Here is a 24,099-nt window from a genome sequence, read left to right on the forward strand (position 1 = left end):
AACTATCAGGAGGAAGTGGCAGGGGAGCTGTTGCATTAGGGTAAACTGTAGTCAACGTCATGAGACATAGTGTATGTGAACTGCTGTACGGAAAGTGAATCTGCTCTGTAAACTATCACCCAAACCGCAATTTAAATATATATATATATATAAAACTCAAAATCAAACTCACTGCCATTAGTCGTTTCCAACTCATAGCGACCCCCCCACTGGGTTTCCAAGGTAAATCTTCTTTACGGAAGTAGATTGCCCCATCTTCCTTCTGCGGAGCAGCTGGTGGGTTGGAATCGCCAACCTGGTTAGCAGTCAAATGCCTTAGGCACTGCGTCACCAGAGCTCCTTTATATAAATGTTTACCACAATAAAAAGGATAATAGGGAAAAAGTAAAACAAACAAAGATGGTGCCCCAGTCACTCTGACAGAGAAGAGTGATAGGCTTTGTCCAGGGACCTTAGGACTCATAGGCCTTGAAGCTGCCAATCCCCCTATGCACAGCTTCTCCCTTCCTCAGACAACCAAAGGCTCCCTATGCCTGCTAGGCAGCCCATTATTCTCTCCCCCTCCCAGCACCCTCAAGGTGCTCACTCCATCCTTGGGGTGAAGAGGGGAAGGCATGAGGTAAACTTCCCAGATGGGCTTCTGAGTGGTGTGTACAGTTGAACACTTGGCAGCTAACCCAAAGGTCAGCAGTTTGAACCCACCCAGAGCTGCCTCAGAAGAAAGGCCTCGTGATCTGCTTCTGGAAGTTCACAGCCTGGAAAACCCTGTGGAGTGCAGTTCAATTCTAAGACACATGGAGTCACCAGGCGTCAGAATCAACTTTACAGTACCTGGCTTGGTGTTTCGTCTTCTCAGATCACACACTCTCCCCTACCCTGCAGCACCTAGCTTCCTCTGTTGTCAGCCACTGTCTGTTCCTTTAAGAACTGCCACTCTGCACCAGGGACTTGACCGCAGCGTCCTCAGCTGAGTTGGATTAAGGGACTCTTTCAAGCCTTCGAGAATTCCTTCTGGCTGCTGTGCCTCTCCTCCCCCCTCCCCTGGCCCCCTTCTACAGAACCACAGTAGCCAAGAGTCTAAAGCAGTCCGCAAGAGCAGCCAGAGAACTGGCCTAGCCTGGCAGCCTTCTCCCTCAGGGAGTAGACACTGGCCCTTTGATAGGGGCTTGGGGTACCAAGCGAGTCCTAGGGCTCTTGGGCTGTCAAGGGGCCTCTGGAGAGCTATGCAGAGCCTTAGGCCATGAAAGACTACTCAGATGTCATCCTGTGTGTGGAGTCAACAGAGCTGAGCAAGGTAAGGGACACATAGAGCCACTCTCCCAAGGCCCTAGTGCCTGCCTGGGGCTCACAGTGCCATGGACTCACTGCCAGGCAGTGCTGCTCTGGCCCCTCAGCCCTCAAGTCTCTCTCTTGCAGATTGAGTTCTGCAATCCTGCTTTCGAGCCTGAGTCAGGGTCACCCTGCCCTCCACCAGCCTTCCAAGAAGATGCCAGCTGCAGCCTCCGAGCCCCCTGGCATGGTAACTTTCTCATGGGGTGATCTGGGAAGCAGGACAGAGAGGCCAGGGAGCTGAGGACACTGTGAGAATTGTCCAAGGGAGACACTCTCACAACTCCCACCCTGCCTGCCCACAGGCTGGCGTCCCCGAGGGCCACGGCCGGACTGCCACTTCTCCTGGCTCTGTGTCCTCCTGCTTGCCAGCTTACTGCTGCTGCTGCTTGGACTATTGGTAGCCATCATCCTGGCCCGTAAGTACTCGGGGTCCTGCTTAGAAGAAGGCCTTAGAATGAGGTTTAAGGCACCACTCTGCCCTCCCACCTCCACCTCCACCAGAAATCCAGCTGCTTCTCCATCCCATTCCTCCAACTTCCTGCCTCCAGAGTTACAGGTGACACCCCCATCCACGGCCTCCTATAGCCCACTGCCTGCCCAAGGCCTCAGGACCACCACCTCAACCACCTTCACCACTCTCACCACCTCTCAGACAACTGGGAACCCTCAGGGGCAGCAGGAGGCAGGCATGAGCCCCACACCCCAGTCCAGTGAGTATTAAAGGCAGATTTTCCTGAAGAAGGGCCCAAGATGGCAGGGGGAAGGGGAGACCAAGAAGAGGCACCCTGGAAAGAAAAGCGTCTTTCTCCTCTGACCTCTGAACTCTAACTTCTATTTCTGCAGCCTGCGGGGGGCTCCTTCCTGGCCCAAGGGGCTTCTTCAGCAGCCCTAACTACCCAGACCCTTACCCACCCAATACTCACTGCGTGTGGCATATCCAGGTGGCCCCAGACCACACAGTACAGCTCAAGATAAATTCTCTCAACACGGAGAGTGTGGCTTCCTGTCTTTTTGATCGCTTGGAGATCTCTCCTGAACCTGAAGGCCCCCTCCTCAGGTGGGTCTCTCTGCACCCAGGGGATTCCACCCCTGTCCTGCCCTGAACCAGTGTCTGGACGGCAGGACCAGGGTGCTGCAGCAGGAAAGGCTGGACTGAGAGGAAACCGAGAGACTGGACCTTGAGCCCAGCTCTGCCATCGCCTAGTTGTGTGACCTTGGGAAGGTCACTTCCCCTCTCTGATCTCAGTTTCCTAATCTGTAAAATGGAGTTTCCCCCTGTCTTTCCTATACTGAAATAAAGCAAGAATGGATATGCAGAAGCTAGAGAGGACCACACGGTCACCAATTCAAAGCTTCAGGAAACAGCACCACAGGACGCAGGCAGACTTCCCTGCAGCTGATCCTGAGCTCTGAGCCTCCATCACATGCAGCCTGGCTTCTTGCAGGGTTTGTGGGAAGGTGCCTCCCCCCACACTCAACACCAATGCCAGCCGCCTCTGGGTGGCCTTCGTCTCTGACAGCAGTGTGGAAGGACTCGGTTTCCATGCCTGGTACCAGGCAGTGGCCCCTGGGCATGGTGAGTGCTTTCCCACCACATCCCTCCCTACTGTGGAGTGTCTACTTCCCATCCCACCTGTCATCCCCAGCCCTGGCAAAGGGGAGGAGACTCTGGGGATTTTTGAAGCCAGACGTCCACCCCCAGGGAGCTGTGCCCAGGACGAGTTCTCCTGTGACCAGCTCCTCTGCCTGCTCCCCGACTCAGTGTGTGATGGCTTTGCCAACTGTGCTGATGGCAGTGATGAGGCCAACTGCACTGCCAGCTTCCCAGGTAAAGGTCCTGCCAGGGGTGGGGCAGGTACTGTCCTCAGGTATCTGACCCAGGTTCAGGATGGCCTACCCAGCTCTTGCCCAGTTGCCCCCACCTGCATTCCCTGCCTGGTCATCCTATTGCCCCAGAAGCATGGCTCAAACTCTCACTCCACAGCCACTGCCAGCCCTAAAGGGGTAGAGGCACAGGACCTAGCAAATAAATGTGCCCTTCCTCCTTCCACAGGGTGTGGGGGGAATTTGACTGGGCTCCAGGGCACTTTCTCAACTCCCAACCACCTGCAGCTATACCAGGTGCATCAACAGGTATGTGCAGTGCTCCATGGAGCGGGGCGGGGAGGGGACATATTTGGGCATACCTGAGCACCCAGTAAACTGGGTGATCGAGAGTAGCATGGTAGACACTGTCTTGTACTTGGGAAGGTCAGATCAAGCAGGTGGGAAGGAAACATTAAGTGCACTGGGGGCTCAGTGGTAGATTTCTCACCTCCCAACGGGAGACCTGAGTTCAACTTCCGGCCAATGCACCTACCACAGTCACTACCTGTCTGTCAGTGGAGGCTTGTGTGTAGCTACAATACTGAACAGATTCCAGTGGAGTTTCCAGACTAAGACAGACTAGGAAGAAAGGTCTGGAGATCTACTTCTGAAAATCAACCACTGAAAGCCCTGTGGATCACAACAGTCCAACCAGCAATCCATCAGGGGGGTAACACAGGACGGGGTAGCATTTTGTTCCATTGTGCATGACGCATTGCCATGAGTCAGGGTGCCAACTGTGCTGATAGCAGTGACAAGGCCAACTGTAGTGCCAAGTTCCCAGGAACACAGAAGTCTCTGCTCAGAGTAGCTTTATCTCTGAGACCAGACAAGTTAAAGCGCCCTTCTGATCTTAAGAGACCTGGTGATGAGGGCGAGATGGGTATGTCCACTCTCTCCCTGCCTAGTCTGCCGAGGGAAGGAGCCTCCTCTGGAGTTCAGCGTGGATGCCCAGGTCGGCACAGGAAAGGTGCCGGTGAATTTTCCCTCCTGTGTCCCACCCCCAGCTTTGCACGTGGCGTATCTCTGTGCCTGCTGAGTACAGCATAGAACTGCAGTTCCACAACTTCAGCCTGGAAGCTCAGGAGGAATGCAAGCTTAACTACGTGGAGGTGTATGAGACCAGCAACTCAGGGGCCCTCAGCCTCCTGGGCAGGTACAGGTAGACCCAGGGAGAGGAGCCTTGAGTCAACTCCAGACTCCAGAGTCTGGCACTCAAGGTCTGCACACATTGGCCCCAACATCTTCCCCAGCTTTATTTTCTTCTGTTGCCCCAAGCCAGAAGCGTCTTCACTGTCACTCTACAAAGGGCTTCTACTTTCTCATCTCAAAGCCTTTGCTCCTGCAATTCCTCCTTCCCTAGAAGGCCCTCCCAGTCCTCCCCCTCCCCAGTTCTTCCCACCCTGCAGGGTCCATTTCCACCTCCCCATGAACCCTCATTTATGTTTCCCATCCTGAAGTTGTTTAATACTTTACTGGCTATGTGTGTTTTCTTCACCAGACCCTAAGTTCCTTGAGTCAACAACTGTGCCTCCCAGCACCTCTGCCATGCCCAAACCACCCTGCCCAGAACCCCGAAGGAGGCACAGACCTAGGGGAGGCCTGAGTATACTCCATTGGCCAAGAGGCCCTGTGCCCAGGACTCCTCTCTGCTTTGGGCAGGTTCTGTGGAGCAGAGCCACCCCCCCGCCTCATCTCGAAACACGAACTGGTTGTGCTCTTTAGGATAGACCATGGCATCAGCAGTGGGGGCTTCTCAGCCACCTACCAGGCCTTCAATGCCACAGAGAGTAGGTGCCCCGGGAAAGTGGGATGGGCAGCTCCAGAAGAACAGGAAGGGTGCTGGACCCTGGTCAGTGGGGAAGTTTATCTCCACGCCCCATGTACTGCAGACCCCTGTGGGCCCAGAGAGTTCTCCTGCCAGGATGGAGGGTGTAAGGATCTGCGGTGGATATGTGACCTATGGAGAGACTGCACAGAGGGCAGCAATGACAACTGCAGCAGCCGCCTGTTCCCACCTCCAGGTGAGAAATCTGCCCCGGGGCAAACTGGGCAGGGCCTAGCAGGGCTGAGCCATTTACACTGCCCATCTCATAGAAATCTTCTGGCACATAATATCCATCCCTGGTAGCATAATGCCTAAGGCACTTGACTGCTAACCAGAAGGCTGGTGGTTCAAACCCACTAGCCACTCCTCGGAAGGAAGGTTGGGCAATCTATTTCCATGGTGATACTGCCTCAGAAACCCAAGGAGGGGTCGCTATGAGTCGGGTCTGACTCAATGGCAAATAACAACAACAACATCCTCCTAGAAGGAGTTCTGGTGGTATAGTGGCTAAAGTATTTGGCTGCCAACTAAAAAGTTGGTGGTTCAAATCCACCAGCTACTCCATGGGAGAAAGATGAGGCAGTCTGTTTTTATAAAGATTTATAGCCTTGGAAACTCTATGGGACAGTTCTACTCTGACCCTCTGACCTAAAGAGTTGCTATGAGTTGGAATTGACTTGATGGCAGTGGCTTGGGCTTGGGATTTTTTGTTTGTTTGTTTGTTTGTTTTGGTATACTCCCAGATTTGGGGGGAGTGGTAGCTCTGGGACCACATCACAGTATCCTGAAGGAACTCTCACCTGAGGCCTACCTGGTGATGGTGGTACTTAGTGCCACCAGTGTTACCTCAAGTGAAGTAGGAATCTGAGAGTTGATGGTTGTGGGCTTCAGAAACCAGCCCACTCTTGTCACACAGAGTCCCTCTCCACAGCCGGCCTACTTTAAAAGATGAAGGTGAGATTTTACACAGGAAGTAAAATCCTGACAATGATGATGCCCCAATTCCCTGAGATCAAGGAGGTGCCCCCAGATGCCGGGGCTAGTGAATGACGCTTAGAGCAGGCTCTCGTAGAAAATTGGAATCTCCATGTTATCCCCTTTGATTCCCACAACTCCCGCCTGACCAATACAGAAATGACTCAGAGTGGTTAGGTGACTTGCCTCAAGTCATAGAGCTAGTGAGTAGTCTCCACCGTGATCCAACCCTCCTCTACAGAGCTGGCCTGTGAGCCTGTCCAGGTGGAGATGTGCATCGGTCTGAGCTACAATACCACAGCCTTCCCTAACATCTGGGTGGGCATGGCCACCCAGGAAGAGGTGGTGGAAGTCCTCAGAGGCTACAAGGTGCTCTGGGCAGAGAGAGGGAGGGAACCCTTGGAAGAGGGAGGGAACCTGGGGAGCGGATACCTGAGCAGTCTCCTTCCACAGAGCCTGACAAGCCTGCCCTGCTACCAGAACTTCCGGAGCCTCCTCTGTGGGCTGCTTGTGCCCCACTGCACCCCGCTGGGCAGTGTCCTTCCCCCCTGCCGCTCTGTCTGCCAGGAGGCAGAGAGCCAGTGCCAGTCTAGCCTGGCACTACTGGGCACCCCCTGGCCCTTCAACTGCAACAGGCTGCCTGACACAGCTGGCCTGGAGGCGTGTGCCCAGCCCTGACACTAAAGCCAGCCCCTGCCCTCTGCCTGCCCACCCTCTATGACTATCAGGGCAGGCAGGCAGAGGAACAAAGAATGGGGAACCAGGATGGGACTCTGCCCATCCTCCCAGTAGGGGAGAGGACAAGAGTCCTCAATCCAGGCTAATAGGACTGTCCCACCTCCCACCTTCTCAGCCCCTTTCTTGTCCTTCTCTTGCCCCAGCTGCCCCAGGCAGCTGGCCTGGCTACACTCTGTGCCAACAGACTAGTTCCCATCCCTTTCCATCTCATTTTTCCAGGTTCTCCATCAACCCCTCTTCTTTCTCATTAGCTCAACAAATATATATTGAGTGACTACTATGTGGCAGGCCCTATTCTAAGCCCTGGGGATCCAGCTGTCTGTAGGCCTCTAGAATTCTCCACTCTTCATTCTCTGCTTATCTTTCTCCCTGGAGTAGTAGTGCCTTGTCCTTGGTCCCTGTCTCTGCACCATCTCTCCTCCAGCTCTTTGGAGTAGCAGTTGCTCTGAGTCTCCATCTCTCACGGTCCTGCCTTTCTGTGTCGGGCTCAAATGACTCTTCCCCTCCTTCTCCCCCTAACTTTGGCCGGGCGCCGGCCTACACCACGAGTTATTTCTCTGCTATTTCCCGGCCTGTAGTTTTTGGCCTTTAGACAACTGGTTTCCTCTTGGAGTCTGGGAGGAGCGGAGCGGACCAGTGGGACGGCGAGGGCAGGGGGGCGCCTCCTGGGGAGAAACTCGGGGGTGGGAGCAGGGGCCAATTGGAAGGTGCGGACTGTGAGCGCCCCCGGAAGGAGGCAAAGAGAGAGCGAGCAGCCCCGGGAGCCGGGAGGGGGGTGAGTCTGGCGAAGAAGGGGGAAAAAAAATGGGGAGGGGGAGGGGACAGTGGGAAAGACGGGGCATGGGCCGGGCTGGGGGGCGGGGAGGGGAAGGCTGAGCTCGATGGATTCTCGGGTCTAGGGGTACCACCCACTGCCTCTCTTCCCGCGGCCGCTCAGTCTCAGGGAGGTGGCAGTGGGGTGGGGATCGACTATGCCGCGCTGGGGTTGGGGAGCGCGGCACGTTCCGGGATTCTGGGTCCCAACTCTAGTCCCTGCCCTGCCCACAGACTACGAGAGGACCCCATCGTCCGGGTTCCGCGTGCCAGTACCATGAGGCCGCTCTTGACCCTGCTGCTCCTGTGCCTGGCGTCCTGCTCGCCCCCGCTGGACGACAACAAGATCCCCAGCCTGTGTCCAGGGCACCCAGGGCTTCCAGGCACGCCAGGCCACCATGGCAGCCAGGGGCTGCCTGGCCGCGACGGCCGCGACGGCCGCGACGGCGCGCCCGGGGCTCCGGGCGAGAAAGGCGAGGGTGGAAGGCCGGGTAAGATGTGCCTTCGTTGTGGTCCATGGGGTTGTCTGACCAACAGGCCCACAGCTCGATAGTGCCCCTCGCCCCCGCGGAGCTCGGGGTTCCCGCCAGGGGGCGCTGCCCGTCCAGCCCCGCCCATTCCCGCCTGCTCTGGGTGCAGAGAGCATGACTCAGCCGGCGGGGGGCCCTGACCCCAGGCACCGCTCTGACTCGCCCCACGCAGATCTGCCCCAAACCCTGCAGGCAGCGGGCGAGGGGGGCGGCGCGGTGCACTGATGCCGAGAGAGGCACCACTGAGGAAGTGGCGGCTGTGGGCTGTAGGGGCCGTTGCACTCACCAAACTTCACCCTCTTCCCGCCCGCAGGGCTGCCGGGGCCCCGAGGGGAGCCGGGTCCGCGAGGAGAGGCTGGGCCGGTGGGGGCGACCGGGCCTGCAGGGGAATGCGCAGTGCCCCCGCGATCGGCCTTTAGCGCCAAGCGCTCAGAAAGCCGAGTGCCTCCGCTGTCTGACGCGCCGCTACCGTTCGACCGCGTGCTGGTGAACGAGCAGGGACATTACGACGCCACCACTGGCAAGTTCACCTGTCAGGTGCCGGGGGTCTACTACTTCGCGGTCCACGCCACTGTCTATCGGGCCAGCCTGCAGTTCGATCTGGTGAAGAATGGCGAGTCTATTGCCTCCTTCTTCCAGTTTTTCGGGGGGTGGCCAAAGCCAGCCTCACTCTCCGGGGGCGCCATGGTGAGGCTGGAGCCTGAGGACCAGGTGTGGGTGCAGGTGGGCGTGGGTGACTACATTGGCATCTATGCCAGCATCAAAACAGATAGCACTTTCTCTGGATTTCTGGTGTACTCCGACTGGAACAGCTCCCCAGTTTTCGCCTGATGCTCACTGGAAAGTGAGCCCACCCTCTTTCACTCCTGGGAAGGAGGGTGCCACACTGACAGCCACAACCTCCAGGAGGGCTGGCCCCCCTGGAATGGTGTGAATGAATGAGTAGGGTGGCAGGCTATGGGCCTCTCAGTTTAAGGCAGGGCTTGGGGACAGAGGTTGTCTGAGATCAGGGCCAGCCACAGGGGGCAGTGGCCGGATTTCTGTCCAAGACCAAAGGATTGTACTATGCTGGTAGGTGTGGGTGCCAAGCTGCTCCAGCCCAGGACCCCAAGGCGGGGTGCTCTCCTCCTGGTCCTCTGCTTCTCAGGGCCCTTCCTATCTCTCTGCTCCCAGGGCCGGTCCTTTTCTTAGAGATCATCCAATAAATCTTTGAAACTCTTCCACTGGCTTCAGCCTTTCTTCTTTAGTGGTGGGGATGCCCTGGTTCTCAGCCAAAGAAGGGTTCTTGGATGGAGTGGAACTATGAGGCAGAGCTACAGGAAGCAGGACTGAGAGCCCACTCCACAGAGCTGCCACCTAAGTTATACAGGTTGTGCCCTAAACAGGACTGCTCGGTTGAAAGCACAACCTACATAACTTCCTGGAGTAGCGCTCTGTCCACCCAGAAAATGTTTAACTCAAAATTGCCATGTGAATCGGGTCGGGCTGCCGTCACCACACCCTTGCCCCAGTCCAGCAAAAAGAAGTCCCGGATTCTCGTTCACAGCTACTTGCTTTGTCCCTAGATAAATGGAAAGTTATTTCTGTCACCCATGCCAGAGGGGTGCTCTGGTGGCCTAGTGCCTAAGGCATTTGACTGCTAACCAGAAGGCTGGTGGTTCAAATCTACCAGCCAATCCTCGGAAGGAATACTGAGTAATCTACTTCCGTAGAGATAACCGCCTCGGAAACCCAAGGAGGGGTCGCTTCCAGGGGAGTGAAGACTAGAAAGTAGTATCTGGATGCCTAGAGAAGTAGTTTCGAGATGACCACCAGGGGGCACCCCAGCTCCAGAATGCGGCAATGACGCCGGGGAGCCGTCGCTCTGCACAACTGGGCTGGTTAGGAGGGAAGGGTATTCAGGTCAGGCAATGGAACTCCAGGTGGTGGCGGAGGAAAAGGGGGTCCTTTGCTCTCAGCTCCGGAAGTTTATCTTCTCTCATAAAATATTTATCCCTACATTAAACAGAGACTGGAAGGAGCCAAGCCTCCCCTTGCTGGGCTCCCGCTCCAGCTAATTATCCCAGTCTCTCAGAGACGTTTTGGGGAAGAAACAGAAAGAGTCAAGCCCTCCCCCAGGCCTCCCGACTCTGAGGTGGATATAGGCACTCCTCCCCTGCTGTGCTGGGGCTAGCCTGGGTGGGCCGAGCCAGTCTGAGGCTGGCCACAAAGATCCCTCAAGGCATACTTTCTCCGACTATCAGAACACAGCCAGGCCCCACCCCCGTTCAACAACTGACAAATCAAGGCTTGCCAGCGCCTCAATGTGCTCAGCCCTCAACCCAAAAGAAACTGGAGGGGGCTGTCAAGAGTTTCTTCCTGACCTACCTCTTTCCCTGACCATCCCCCAGCCCACCCCCAATCCCAGAAAGCAGACTTCATGTTCTGGGAGGCAACATACAAGTTGGGAGGGGGTACCCTCTACCCCTTTTCTCCCTCTCTTGCTAGTCAGGTGAGGGAGAATATGACCAATGGGGACTGGGCCCCAGAGCTGAGTTAGAGTCAGACCTCCCAAGTCCAGGATTCAACTCCTTGCTCTTCACCAGGAGGCCCGGCTGCCATAGTCCATACCATTACAGCGCTAGACTCTATGCAGAGACACACAAAGACAACCACCAGCTTCTCCAGGGATCAGAGGGTAGTGTGGATTCCAGGAAGCAGGAACCCTGAGTTTGGAAAAGCTGGGGAGGCTGCTTATGAATTAAGTTCACCAAACCAAAAACAAACCCAGTGTTGTTCAGTTGATTCCGACACATGCCGACCCTGAGAAAGTTCACATTCCATCCTGAAAACCAACCAACCAAGAAACCAAACCAGTTACCATCAAGTCAACTCCAACTCAGGGTTGTTGAAGAGTAGAACTACACTCCTTGAGGTTTTTAAGCCACTGACCCATCCAAAGCAGATCTCCAGGACTTTCTCCAGAGGCATCAGTTAGTAAAAAAAAAGAGAGGTGTTCCAAAAGCCACGAGTGCAAGAAAGCACAAATAGGAGAGTGAAAGCTAACCCAGCCAGCCCCACGTTGCGGCACGGGCTAATTAGCAGCAGAGCCTGTAGGACTCAGGGATCCTGACTCCTAGCCTGGCACTCTTGCCACAAGGCCTTCCTATAATCCCACCCCAGCATTGTGTCTGCTTATGTCCGTAAGCTCCATACAGACGGAGGTACCCCATCTACCTAAGAAAGGGTAGCCTAATGAGAACAAGACCACTGGTGGTTCAGTGGTAGAATTCTCACCCTCCACATGGGACACGTGGGTTCAGCCAAGGGACTTCATACACAGCCACCACCCATCCATCAGTAGAGACCTGGGTGTTCCTATGACGCTCAACAGGATTCAGCAGAGCTTTCAGACTAAGATGGATTAGGAAGGAAGGGCTGGCCATCTACTTCCAAAAATCATAGCGTGGCAATCAAAACCAGTTTCTGTCAACAACTCATGACAGCACCATGCATGTCAGAGAAATGTGCTCCACAGGCTTTTCAATGGCTGATTTTTTTTCCCCCCCAGAGGTAGATTGCCAGGCCTTTCTTCCAAGGTGCCTCTGGATGGACTTGAACTTCTTTTCAGTTAACAGCTGAACAGCTTACCCATGTGTCCCATCATGGCACTGTCCCTACCTTCTCTCTTCCCCATGCTCCAGCTTAAGCCTAGGTTCCCCTACAGACCACACTTGACTCCAGCAGGACCGAGGGACCCTGCTGCGGCATCAGGACCTTGCCCAACTGCCCACCTTTGCAGGGATGCACACAGACTGTCAGCTATCGACAGAACTTTATTCACCAGAAGCTGGCCAGATGAGCTCCTCAATGAGCCACATGCCCCCAGGCCCTGGCCCCTTCTGTGTTTGGACCCCAGTGAAATGTGCAGTCTGCCCTCCCCAATGCCAGGGAGAGACAAACAAGGGGAATGCCATTTTTGTGTGGGATGTGGAGAGTTAAAAAGGCCCAAGTAGAAATCTGGTTCTCCCTTCTGGGGCTCCCAGTGGAGCTGGGCTGCCAGAAGGTACATGGTCCCAAAGCCAGGTCTAGATATAGCCCCTCTCCCTGGCCCCCTACAATTCCAGGGATGAACTCCTGATCTTAGCTTGTACACCAGGTTGGGAGAGAGAGGCTTATAAGATCATGACAGGTGTTAAGTGGTAGCTCCAAGGGCACCTGAGAGATACTACACTCAAAGCCTGCCAGATACAGGGGCTCTGGCTGACAGCAAAAGTTCAAGATCATTCCAAGGCCCTTGAGTTGCCAAAACACCTGATGTGTTATAGCTGCACAAGCTGGGGAGAAGGGGCAGGAAGAGGGCCTGCAAATCCCCAACAGAAAAACCAGAAGCAGAGGAGTAGCCCCAGAGGCTGGCAGCTGAGTGGGCCCAGGCCAGGCTGGAGGAAAGCCCACAGGGCACAGTCTCAGAGCCCTTGCATAGTGACATACACTCACCACCCTCAGTGACCCACTGTGTAAGGTAAGCTAAGCGACCCTGCCCCACTCCACCCCAGGCTGAAGTCTTCCAAAGTATCTCATCTTGAAGTCCTGGATGCATGGCTTAGGGGCTTGGCCTGATAGCCATGGGGGCTGGGAGGAGATTCAGGCTAGGACCCAGACATCAGATGTTGGTATCGTCCCAGCACAGGTACCTGTGCAAAGTGTGGAGGGAGGGGGAGCAGGTAGGGAGCCTTCAGAGGTAGACATTGAGGGTCTGCAGGATGCCCCGACGGCAGAGTGGGCAGTTGCGATGGTAGACGGGATGGCGCATCAGGATTTCGGTGCAGGCCTGGCACAGGCATAGGTGCCGGCAGGGCAGAAGCAACACTGTCTTACTCTGGTCCTGGCAGATGACGCACTTCTTTCGCTCCTCCTGCTCCTTCAATAACTTCCACGGGTCTTGCCCAGCTATGGGCTCCTCCTCATTGAGCCTCTCCCGGCCACGGGCAGGTGTCACTCTGACCTCCTCTTCTTCTGCCTCTGATGTGGACCCTGGTTCAGGAGTCTCCTGTCTCCAGGTCCTGGCTGAGGGCATCCTCCTAGGGCCACCCTGCGGGGCCTCATGTGCCCCTCCCCGGTTCGGCCAGCTCACCAGCTGCAGGCTGAGGCTCCAGACTCGCCGCCAGGCCTCCAAGCCCATCACTAGACGAGACACCCGCACAACATCCTCTCGGAGCCTATGGTAGGATGGCCAGGCATTTAGTTGACTGAGGGCCTGGGTGGCCATCCTCAAGGTGAGGTCTGGGTGGATCACAGTCACCGTTACTGCCAGCACACAAGCCAGCAGCACCAGACCAGTGAGATTGACAAGCACAAAGCTGGCCAGGAGGCGGGCAGCTGAGGCCAGGAGTTCCAGTGCTAGCTGGCAGGGGGTCCAGAGAAGAATGGCCATGGCCACAGCACTACTGGAAATGTGGGCTAAGAAGGCAGCCACCACATCCGTCATCCTCCAGAGAGGCCCCATCACTGCATCCCACAAGGCCAGCACCAGGGAGAAGAGGTTCTGAGTGCCAATAAGGCAGATGTTGACCAAGCTGTTGATCACATAGGCAACCAGGCTCATGGCAATGGCACAGATGTCACAGGCCTGGCGCAGTAGAGCATGGCCACTGGAGACCACATTGAGGACACCCCGGTGAAGTATCTCCCGGCTCCGCAGTGCTCCATGAGATGCCAGGTGTCCCAGGAGCTTCAGGCTCTCCAGACCAGAGCAGCAGCTGTAGAGCAGGGTACACAAGGCCTGCAGGCCCCCAAAGGTGAACCGGACCAAGGCTTCAATCAAGGCCAGCAGTGAAAATAAGACTCCACGACCCAAGTGCAGAAGACTAGTTAGCACGGTGTGCGGCAGGTTGTAGATGAAGGCCAGGAGCCAGGCCAGAGAAGCCAGGAGGGAGGACACCAGCAGGAAGTTGAGGTCCAACACCAAATTCAGCACATCCAGCACAAGGCCCACTCCATTCACTACCAGGTATACAGCCTCCATGATAAGGCTGTGAAAGTCCAGAAGGAAGTGTGGCTCAGGAAAAAGGAGGCGGGGTCAAAGTTATCAATGTTTTGGCAGGTAGGGATAAACTGGGAAGGGAAGTGCGCAGTCTCCAACCCAGGGCGAAATCAGAAATCTGAGAAAGAAATGGGTTGGAGGGAATTGGGGTCTCAGTGGAGGGAAAGGAGCCCGGGTATCGGGCCAAGAGTCCTGGTTTTGAAGGCAGGCTGCCTGGGACAGAAGAGGTCAAACATGTCCAAAGGGGGCGTAAACCTAGGCTGGAGGAGAGACCTCAGATTTGTAGGAGTGGCGGTAGCGTACCACGGCCAGGCAATAGGTCAGACCTGGAGGAGATCGGGAACGGATGGGATTGGGCAGGGCCGGGCAGGGCCGGGCCGGGGCCGGGTGGGGGCGGCGTAGGCTGGGCGCGGACTCGCGGTCCAGCTACGCAGGTGCCCCTGTCCCCGCCCGGCCCCCGGCCCCGGGGCTCGCGGAGCTCCGCGCCCAAAAAGGGAGTGGGGAAGGGAGTCAGCCTTAGCAAACCCCAAGCGCAGCTTCTACTCCGCTGGGCGCCGCCATCTTGTGTGCAAAGGGGTGGCAGGAATGGAGTGACGACAAAATTCTGGCCAATCAGTGAGGGCCAACCCTCAGGGAACGTCGAACACTCATTGGTCGGTTTGAACGGCGCCCAAACATATTTACTTTCTAAAGGGAGGTAGCGGAGACAGAAAAAAAAAAAAAAATTCTACCCTTTGAGGCGGTGATTGGTCAGTTGACGGGCCGAGGCGGAATATGACCTCCCAGCCCCGCCTCCTAAAAGAGACGGACCTTGTTTTTAGGTCCCTGTGGAGACTGGACTCAGCGACTCCGTGTAACGGAGTAAACTGCCCCATAGGTTTTAGTAGGCTGTAATCTTTGCAGGGAGCTCTGGTAGCATAGTGGCTAAGGCACTTGACTGCTCACCAGAAGGCTGGCGGTTCAAACCCACCAGCCACTCCTCGGAAGGAAGGTTGGGCAATCCTACTTCCGTAGTGATACTGCCTCGGAAACCCAAGGAGGGGTCACTATGAGTCGGGGCTGACTCGACGGCAAATAACAATAACAATCTTTGCAGGAGTAGTTTGCCAGGTCTTTTCCCTACAGAGCAGCTGGGTGAGTTTAAACCACCAGTTTTTGGATAGCAGCCAAGTGCTTAACCATTACGCCACCAGGGCTAAATGTGGGTGCAGTTTTTTCCCCTGGCACTGGATTGAGCATTTTTTTTGCCTTCAGGTGCCTTTGGGTTGGTCTCTGGGATTGCACCGCCTTTGGAGCCTCTTTACACCCACTGCCTGGTCCTCCTGTTTTAATGCATTAATTTATTCTATCATTTATTGAGCTCCTACAATGCACTGGGAAGACAAAAATGTTTAAGACAGTGACTGCTCTTAAACAGTCCAGAAAGGGTAACCCTTAAGTAAACAGATGGTTCAAAGGAATTCCCAAACTGTATTCCAGACGGTTTCCCTCAAGCTGCATCAGGCTTTCTTAGCATCCTCAGGAGATGGCCTCATTGTCTTGGACATAAGGGGTCCCCAGCCCGGTAACAGGTCACTTTCCTACCCCATTTATGTATTTTGAATACTCCAAAATTAGGTATCTACTCCTGTATGTCTCTGGCAGCTCAGGTGGTGTAGTGCCTAAGGCATTTGACTGCTAACCAGAAGGCTGGCGGTTCAAACCCACCAGCCACTCCTCAGAAGGAAGGCTAGGCAATCTACTTCCATAGAGATGTCATCTGGGAAACCCAAGGATGGGTCCCTATGAGTCCAATCGACTGGATGGCAGTGAGGGGTTTTTTTTTTTTTTTTTTTTTTTGGTATATCTCCAGGTTCCTCAAAAACCAAAAACTCCAAACCCACAGCCATCACATCTATTCTGACTCATAGTGACCCTATAGGACAGAGTAGAACTGCCCTATAAGGTTTCCAAGGCTGTAAATCTTTACTGAAGCAGACTGCTTCCATCTTTCTCCCTTGGAGCAACTGGTGGATTCAAACTGCCGACCTCTTGGTTAGCAACAAATGCTTTAACCACTATGCCACCAGAGCTCCTCAGGTGCCTCAGGAAATCTCCTTTTCTTTAATATTCAAATAATGTTTAATATTCAAAATATATTTGATACTCCATTCCAAATAGATTGGAAAGTCAGATGTTCCTTTCTAAGGTCCCTGGGTGGCACAGTTTGCTCTCAGCTACTAATCTACAGGTTGGCAGTTTGAATCCACCCCCCAGTGCCATGAAAAAAAGGCCTGGCAATCTGCTTCCAGAAAGATTACAGCCAAAATAACCTGTGAGGCTGTTCTACTATAACATGTGGGGTCTCAGTGAGTTGGAATTGACTGGAGGGCAGTGGGCTTGTTTTCTGGCTTTGGTGTTCCCTAGTATCTCCGAGGATCTCTGGTGGCATAGTACTTCAGGCATTTTGACTACTAACCAGAAGGCTGGTGGTTCAAACCCACTGGCCACTCCTCAGAAGGAAGACTGGACAATCTACTTCTGTAGTCAAACCATCTAGGAAACCCAAAGAGGGGTCACTGGGAGTTGGATCCAACTCGGATCCAACTCCACAGCAGTGAATTACTATCTCTAAGGATAGTGGTGGGACAGGGCAGGGGCGAGGGACTGCTTACCTTTCCCCAGGTTTTCTCTTGCTTTAATTCCCTGTTAGTATTGAGTTTTCCATCTTCACTTTGGCCTAGATTTCTAACATCGTCTGAACACTATGCCTTCCATTCTCCAAAGTACCACTGATACAAAGCTGAGGTGTGCAGCAAGCCTTCACTGAGGCATTGGGGTTAAGTAGGAGTTCCTAGTGCAGAGCAAGGAACAACTTAAAGATTTAGAGTGCAGTTTCTAAAAATGCATTGGTTTTTCCCCACCCGCTCTCTCATCTCTGTCAGGCCTCAACTTTACAGTATTTTTGTCGTGCCTTTTCTCGTCCTCTTCAGGTTTCCATTCCCCTTTAAGCCATCATACTCCAGGTTCCCAATTGCTGTTACATGATTTTGTAGACTAGTGTATTTCTACATCCAAGCTCTGAGCCCCAAATGCTAGTCTCTGTAAGCAAGAGAAAATAACAGAGATTTGATGTATTCCCTGTCCGGATCTTGGTTGGTTGAACTGGTTATTGTTGCTGGTGTTCTTTTTATTTATCCACTATGCATCCTTTCTCCTATTTCAAATCTTGGAGAATGTGTCCCACCTTCCTTTCAAGATACCAGAGCCCAGCACCCCTTCCCTCTTCTCTTCAGGAAAATTACCCGTCCAGGGAACATTGTTTTGTTCTTAATTGATTTTCCTGCAGCATTTGCCAGGCTGCTCACCACTTCTCCCACCCGTGGCCTGGGGAACATTTGTGGTTGTTAGTTGCCATTTGTTGTTGTTAGTTTCTGATTCATGGCCACTCCATACATGCAGAGTAGAACTGCTCCAGGGGTTTTTGAAGGCTGTGATTTTTTTTTTTTTTTTTTTAAGCATATCACCAGGCCTGTCTTCCAAGGTGTCTCTGCATGTGTTTGAACCACCAACATTGAGCTGGCTGTCCAGCTCTTAACAGCATGCACCACTCAGGAACTCCTCTATATATTTCTTCTGTTTCCATGGCAGCCTCTTCTCCTCTATACATGACAATTTCTCACTCTGCATCTTCAGCCTGAACCTCTTGTGCAACATTCAGGTTCCAGCTGCTTCCTCGACATGAATGGCTCCTAGATGTCCCACTGGTGCTTCAAACTCAGTGTGTCCGAAATCAAACTCAGCAAACTACTCAGCCCGCACTGTGTGCAGTTAACCAGCAAGTTTTCCACACCAAGAAGCATGTTAAGGCCTTGAAAAGAGTACTTCATTAGTTTAGGACCAAGCCCTCCCATTTGAGTGATCTGAGACAGCCAGTCAACTTCAATGAGCCACAACCTTTCACTCTCTGGAGACCCTGCTGATGATCAAAATTCTTATAACATGGGATCAGGCTATAGTGATGCCAGAGTGTGACTACAAAATGTTCTCCATTGCCTGTCTTTTTGTTTTATTTTATTTTTTATTGTTATGATTTGGATGAAAGTTAACAGAACAAATTCATTCTCCAGACAACAGTTCATACACATTGTTTTGTGACACTGGCTGCAATTCCCATAGTGTAACTGCTGTCCTTCCACTTCCTCCCTGTGGTTACCCCTTCCCTGTGTCCTTTCCTGTGCATTCCTGCCCTCTGAGATATCTCCCTGTGCAAATACTGCCCTTCTGATCTCCCATGGTTGATTGTTCTAAGGAGTGTATCTACCTAGTGTAAATGTTCATCTTATATGCTTGCCCATTGTTTGGCTGGAAGCCACGGGAGTGAGTTCAATTCCAGGCCAAAAGGGTGACTAGGGGCCATAGTCTCAGGGGTTTCACCATTCTCTTTCAGACCAGTAAGCCTGGCCATTTTTTAAGATTTTTAGTTTTGTTCTACATTTTTCTCCCATCTATCCAACATCTCCTGCACTGAATCCTTTCTGAGTGGTTGACAGTGGTAGCTGGGCGCTATCTAGTTCCTCTGGTCTCGTGGTCATGTAGGCTGAGGTTCTCATGGTCCACTGGTCCCTTGGACTAATTGTTTCCATTTGTCTTTGGTTTTCTTCAATCTTCTTTGCTCCAGGTGAGGAGAGACCAATTGATGCATCTAGATGGCCACTTGCAAGCTTATATGACCCCAGTTGCTACTCACCAAACTAATCTGTTGTTGTTGTTCTTATGTGCCATCGAGTCGTCTCCGACTCATAGAAACCTTATGTACAGCAGAACGAAACACTGCCTGGTCCTGTGCCACCCTCATGATTCCTACTATACCTGAGCCCATCGTCACAGCCACTGTGTCAACCCATCTCATTGAGGGCCTTCCCCTTTTTCTTTGACCCTCCACTTTACCAAGTATGAGGTCCTTCTCCAGAGAATGGTCCCTTCTAACAACATGACCAAATTAGGTGAGGTGAAGTCTGGCCATTCTCACTGCCAAGGAGCATTCTGGCTGCACTTCTTCCAGGACAGATTTGTTAGTTCTTTTAGCAGTCCTCAGTACTTTCAGCATTTTTGCTAACACCACAACTCAAAAGCATCAACTTTTCTTCGATCTTCCTTATTCATTGTCCAACTCTCACATGTATATGAGGCGATTGAAAATACCATGGCTTGGGTTAGGTGCATCTTAGTCTTCAAGGAGATATCTTTGCTCTTCAGCACTTGAAAGAGGTCTTTTGCAACAGATTTGCCCAATGCAATATGTCTTTTGATGTCTTGACTGCTGCTTCCATTGGCATTGATTGTAGAACCAAGTAATATGAAGTCTTTGACAACCTCAGTCTTTTCTCCATTCATTGTGATGCTGCTTATTGGTCCAGTTATGAGGGGTTTTATTTTATCTATTATACTGCAGACTGTATGTAGTCTTTAATCTTCATCAGTAAGTGCTTCAAGTCATCCTCACTTTCAGCAAGCAAAGTTGTGTTGTCTGCATATCTCAGATTATTAATGAGCCTTCCTCCAATCCTGATGCCATGCTCTTCTTCATATAGTCCAGCTTTTCAGATCATTTGCTCAGCATACAAATTGAGTAAGTATGGTGAAAAGATATCACCCTGATGCACTCCCTTCTTGATTTTAAACCATGCAGTATCCCCTTGTTCTGTTTGAACGACAGCCTCCTGGTCTATGTACAGGTTCCTCATGAGTACAATTAAGTGTTCTGGAATTCCCATTCTTCTCAATGTTATCCATAATTTGTTATGATCTACACAATCGAATGCCTTTGCATAGTCAATAAAAAACAAGTAAACATCTTTCTGGTATTCTTTGCTTTGAGCCAAGATCCGTCTGACATCAGCTATGATACCCCTCATTCCACATCCCCTTCTGAATCTAACTTGCATTTATGGAAGTTCTCTGTCAATATACTGCTGCAACCATTTTTGAATTATCTTCAGTAAGACTTTACTTGCGTGTGGTAACAATGATATTGTTTGATAATTTCCACATTCTGTGGGATCACTTTCTCTGGAATGGGTACAAATATGGATCTCTTCTGGTCAGTTGGCCAGGTAGCTGTCTCCCAAATCTCTTGGCATAGCTGAGTGAGTGCCTTCAGTGCAGCATCCATTTGTTGAAACATCTCAATGGGTATTCTGTCATTCCCAGAGCCTTGTTTTTCACCAATTCCTTCAGTGCAGCTTCGACTACTTGCTTCAGTACCATTGGTTCTTGATCATATGCCACCTCCTGAAATGGATCATCTACCAGTTCTTTTTGGTATAGTGACTCTGTGTATTCCTTTCATCTTCTTTTGATGTTTCCTGCATCATTCAGCATATTGCCCATGGAATCTTTCAATTTTGCAATTCAAGGCTTACATTTTTTTTTCCTCAGTTGTTTCAGCTTAAGAAATGCTGAGCATGTTCTTCCCTTTTGGTTTTCTAATTCCAGGTCTTTGCACATTTCATTATAGTTATTGGCTTTGTCTTCTTGAGCTACTCATTGAAATCTTCTGTTCAGCTCTTTTATCTTGTCATTTCTCCCATTTGCTTTAGCTACTCTTTGCTCAAGGGCAAGTTTCAGAGTCTCTTCTGACATCCGTTTTTGTCTTTTCTTCCTTTCCTGTCTTTTAAATGACCTTCTGTTTTCTTAATGGATGATGTTCTTAATGTCATCCCACAATTCCTCTGGTTTTCAGTCATAGGTGTTCAATGCATCAAACCTATTCTTTAGATGGTCTCTAAATTCAGGAGGGATATATTCAAGGTCATATTTTGTGTCTCATGGATTTGTTTTAATTGTCTTCAGCTTCAACTTGAACTTGCATATGAGCAGTTGATGGTCTGTTCCACAGTCAGCTCTTGGCCTTGTTTTGGCCGAAGATATTGAGCTTCTTCATCGCCTCTTGCCACAGATGCAGTCAGTCTGATTCCTGTGTATTCCATCTGGTGAAGTCCACGTGTATAGCCACCATTTGTGTTGCTGAAAAAAGGTATTTGCAATGAATAAGTCATTGGCCTTGCAAAATTCTATCATGTAATCTCCATCATTATTTCTGTTACCAAGGCCATATTTTCCAATTACTGGTGAGTCTTCTTTGTTTCCAACTTTTGCATTCCAATCACCAGTGATAATTAAGACATCTTGATTGGAGGTTTGGTCAATTTCAGACTGCAGAAGTTGTTAAAAATCTTCAGTTTCCTCATCTTTGGTTTTGGTGGCTGGTGTGTAAATTTGAATAATAGTAGTATTAACTGGTCTTCCTCGTAGGCGTATGGATATTATCCTATCACTGACAGCATTGTACTTCAGGCTAGATCTTGATACATTCTTTGTGATGATGAATGCCATTCTTCTTCAATTTGTCATCCCTGACATAGTAGATCATATGGTTGTCTGATTCAAAATGGCCAAAACCAGTCCATTTCAGCTTAGTAATGTCTAGAGTATCAATAGTATGCATTCTATTTCATTTTTGACATCTTGTAATTTTCCCAGATCAATACTTCATACATTCCATGTTCCAATTATTAATGGATGTTTGCAGCTATTTCTTCTGATCTTGAGATGTGCCGCATCAGCAAATCAGGTCCCAAAAGCTTTATTCTGTCCATTTCATTAAGGTCAGCTCTACTCTGAGGAGGCAACTCTTCTCCAATCATATTTTGAGTGCCTTCCAACCTGAGGAGCTCATCTTCCAGCACTATATCACCCAATGTTTCGGGGCTCCTCATAAAGTTGCCTAGTGTGGTAATTAAATTCGTATGTTAACTTGGCTGGGCCTGGTTAAGTGGCTGGGCAGCTTGTGGTAGTTATTCCCCATGATGAAACTGGCAATCAACTCCATGGTGGGACCTACCACAAGCAGCTGAGTAGCTGCCTTTGGGATGTGGTCTGCTTCCTATATTTAAAGAGAAGCCTTCGGGATAGTCTCAAGCTTATGGCATACACAGACCCTGCATTTAGCTGTGTGGTTGTTCAGCAGCCTGCCATGCTCTACCGACCTTGGGACTTACAATAGACTACCTTGGGACTTACAATGGACTTGAATTAATGGCCTGCTGTGTGATTTGGTAATATCAGGACTGTGTCTTTTTACTTGTCAACCTTGGGCTTGGCAGCCTCAGAAGCCAGCATCTGTCTGTGTGAAGAAAAGCCTCTAGCTTCAGTGGACCAGGAGCTGGAGGCAGAGCTGAAGCCTAAGGCTGAGGGCCTTTCACCCAGCCCCTAGAGCCTGGCACTTTGAACTTGGACTTAAAGCCTCCAGACTGTAAGAGAATAAATTCCTGTTTGTTAAGACCATTCCATTTGTGGTATATTCTTATCAGAGTGGCACTAGATAACCAGAACACCCACTAATGTATCAGACAGTGTTTCACTGCTATTCGTAAGGTTTTCATGGCCAGTTCTTTGAGAAGTGGATGGCCTCTTCCTTCTTCTGAGTCTGACTTGGTCTGGAAACTCTGCTGAAACCTGTCCACCATGGGTAACCCTGCTGGAATTTGAAACACCAGTGGCATAGCCTCCAGCCTCACAGCAATACTCAAGCCACCACAGTAAGACAAACTGACAGACAAGTTTTTCACCCATAGCTGTTCCAAACTGCTCTGCTCATTTCCTGGTCCCCACTCCCTGCTCACTTACCCAGCCTGCCCCCAGGTGCTTCACACAAATACCCACCTTACTAGGCAAAGTAGGCTGTAGAACAGTGCTTCTGTTATGCCAATTGAGTTTGATGTCCCCTGCAACCATGGTCCCCATAAGCCCATAGGTCCAACAGTTCACTCCCTCAAAGTTGTTGGCTGTGGCTGTGAAATTATAACTTTGCTGCCTGTTAGTTCTATTCATATGGACATTCATACAACACACACAAATATGTATGTAGAGATATCATCTGCCAAACTTATATATGGTCATGGTCATATTCCCTTTTGTCTAGACATACCTGATCATTCAGCCTGTCTGCCTATGTATCTACCCACTGATTAAGGTTTGTTATTACTGATAATGCAGTATTGTGTATGTAAAACTGTTCATCGTTGTTGTCTGTACCTCTTGTGCACCTCTCTGTATCTTCCTTTTCCTTAGTGTTACTGTGTTGGCCACTCACTTTTGGTATATTGCCTTTCCCATCCCCCAAATCAATACTTATCTCATACCTATCTAGCAATTTCCTCTCCCCTTCCCTCCCATTCCAACCAAGAAAGTTGCCTTCCATATATAAACCTTTCCTTGACTTTTTCCAATAGTGGACTAATACAATATTTGTCCTTCTATAATTGACTTATTTCACTCAGAATAATGTCCTCCAATTTCATCCACATTATGCAGTGTTTCACAGATTCTACATTATTCTTTAGTGTTGCATATTATTATTTCATTTTGTGGATATACCATAGTTTGGTTATCCATTCCTTCTTCATTATGGGCACCTAGGTTGATAGGGCAATCTACTTCCGTAGTGATACTGCCTCAGAAACCCAAGGAGGGGTTGCTGTGGGTCTGGCTGACTCGATGGCACCTAACAACAACAACAACAGGTTGTTTCCATCTCTTTGCTATTGTGAATAGTGCTGCGATGAACATGTGTGTTCATATATCTATTCATATCCAGGCTCTCACTTCTTTAGGATATATATCTAGTAATGGGATTGCTGGATCAAATGGTATTTCCATTTCCAACTTTTTAAGGAATCACCATACCTGTTTCCACAGTGGTTGTATCATTTGACAGTCCCACCAGCAGTGTAGGAGAGTGCCAGTCTCTCCACATCATCGCCAGCATTTTCCATTGCTTGTCTTAAACTAGAAATGTAACTGCTGAGGGCACCCTGTGACCACATTGCAAAAGATGTGCTGAGACTGAGATCACCCTTTGTTGTTGTTGTTGTTGTTGTTAAGTGCCGTCGAGTCGTTTCCGACTCATAGCGACCCCATGCACAGCAGAACGAAACACTGCCCGATCCCGC

General features: G+C 51.1%; 3 protein-coding genes across 3 annotated transcripts; 2 read left to right on the forward strand and 1 right to left on the reverse strand.

Annotated features, from left to right (window-relative positions):
* The first annotated feature begins 1,240 nt into the window (after positions 1-1,240).
* On the forward strand, positions 1,241-6,679 carry LOC103193272 (membrane frizzled-related protein). The gene is made up of 13 exons (XM_007936430.1): positions 1,241-1,294; positions 1,417-1,519; positions 1,635-1,748; positions 1,881-2,042; positions 2,176-2,389; positions 2,778-2,908; positions 3,035-3,160; positions 3,386-3,465; positions 4,206-4,354; positions 4,861-4,988; positions 5,091-5,222; positions 6,243-6,370; positions 6,455-6,679. Exons 1-13 carry the CDS (start codon positions 1,241-1,243, stop codon positions 6,677-6,679), a joined length of 1,746 nt encoding a protein of 581 aa, XP_007934621.1.
* A 1,150-nt stretch (positions 6,680-7,829) lies between these two features.
* C1QTNF5 (C1q and TNF related 5) lies at positions 7,830-8,913 on the forward strand. The gene is made up of 2 exons (XM_007936431.1): positions 7,830-8,043; positions 8,396-8,913. The coding sequence occupies exons 1-2, from the start codon at positions 7,830-7,832 to the stop codon at positions 8,911-8,913; spliced, it is 732 nt and encodes a 243-aa protein (XP_007934622.1).
* Positions 8,914-12,796: 3,883 nt separating this feature from the next.
* RNF26 (ring finger protein 26) lies at positions 12,797-14,086 on the reverse strand. The gene has a single exon (XM_007936432.1). It carries the CDS (start codon positions 14,084-14,086, stop codon positions 12,797-12,799), a length of 1,290 nt encoding a protein of 429 aa, XP_007934623.1.
* Between the last annotated feature and the right edge of the window lie 10,013 nt (positions 14,087-24,099).

Source organism: Orycteropus afer, unplaced genomic scaffold (assembly GCF_000298275.1).
Source record: "Orycteropus afer afer isolate SDZICR_OR568_19922 unplaced genomic scaffold, OryAfe1.0 scaffold00036, whole genome shotgun sequence".
Lineage (NCBI taxonomy): Eukaryota > Metazoa > Chordata > Mammalia > Tubulidentata > Orycteropodidae > Orycteropus > Orycteropus afer.

Excerpts from the sequence above, each read along its gene's own strand:
- C1QTNF5 (XM_007936431.1), top strand. The coding sequence starts at position 7,830 with ATGAGGCCGCTCTTGACCCTGCTGCTCCTGTGCCTGGCGTCCTGCTCG. Across the intron at positions 8,044-8,395 it reads AGGCGAGGGTGGAAGGCCGG|GGCTGCCGGGGCCCCGAGGG; the intron begins GTAAGATGTGCC and ends TCCCGCCCGCAG.
- LOC103193272 (XM_007936430.1), top strand. The coding sequence starts at position 1,241 with ATGAAAGACTACTCAGATGTCATCCTGTGTGTGGAGTCAACAGAGCTG. Across the intron at positions 2,390-2,777 it reads CCTGAAGGCCCCCTCCTCAG|GGTTTGTGGGAAGGTGCCTC; the intron begins GTGGGTCTCTCT and ends GGCTTCTTGCAG. Across the intron at positions 6,371-6,454 it reads AAGTCCTCAGAGGCTACAAG|AGCCTGACAAGCCTGCCCTG; the intron begins GTGCTCTGGGCA and ends CTCCTTCCACAG.
- RNF26 (XM_007936432.1), bottom strand. The coding sequence starts at position 14,086 with ATGGAGGCTGTATACCTGGTAGTGAATGGAGTGGGCCTTGTGCTGGAT.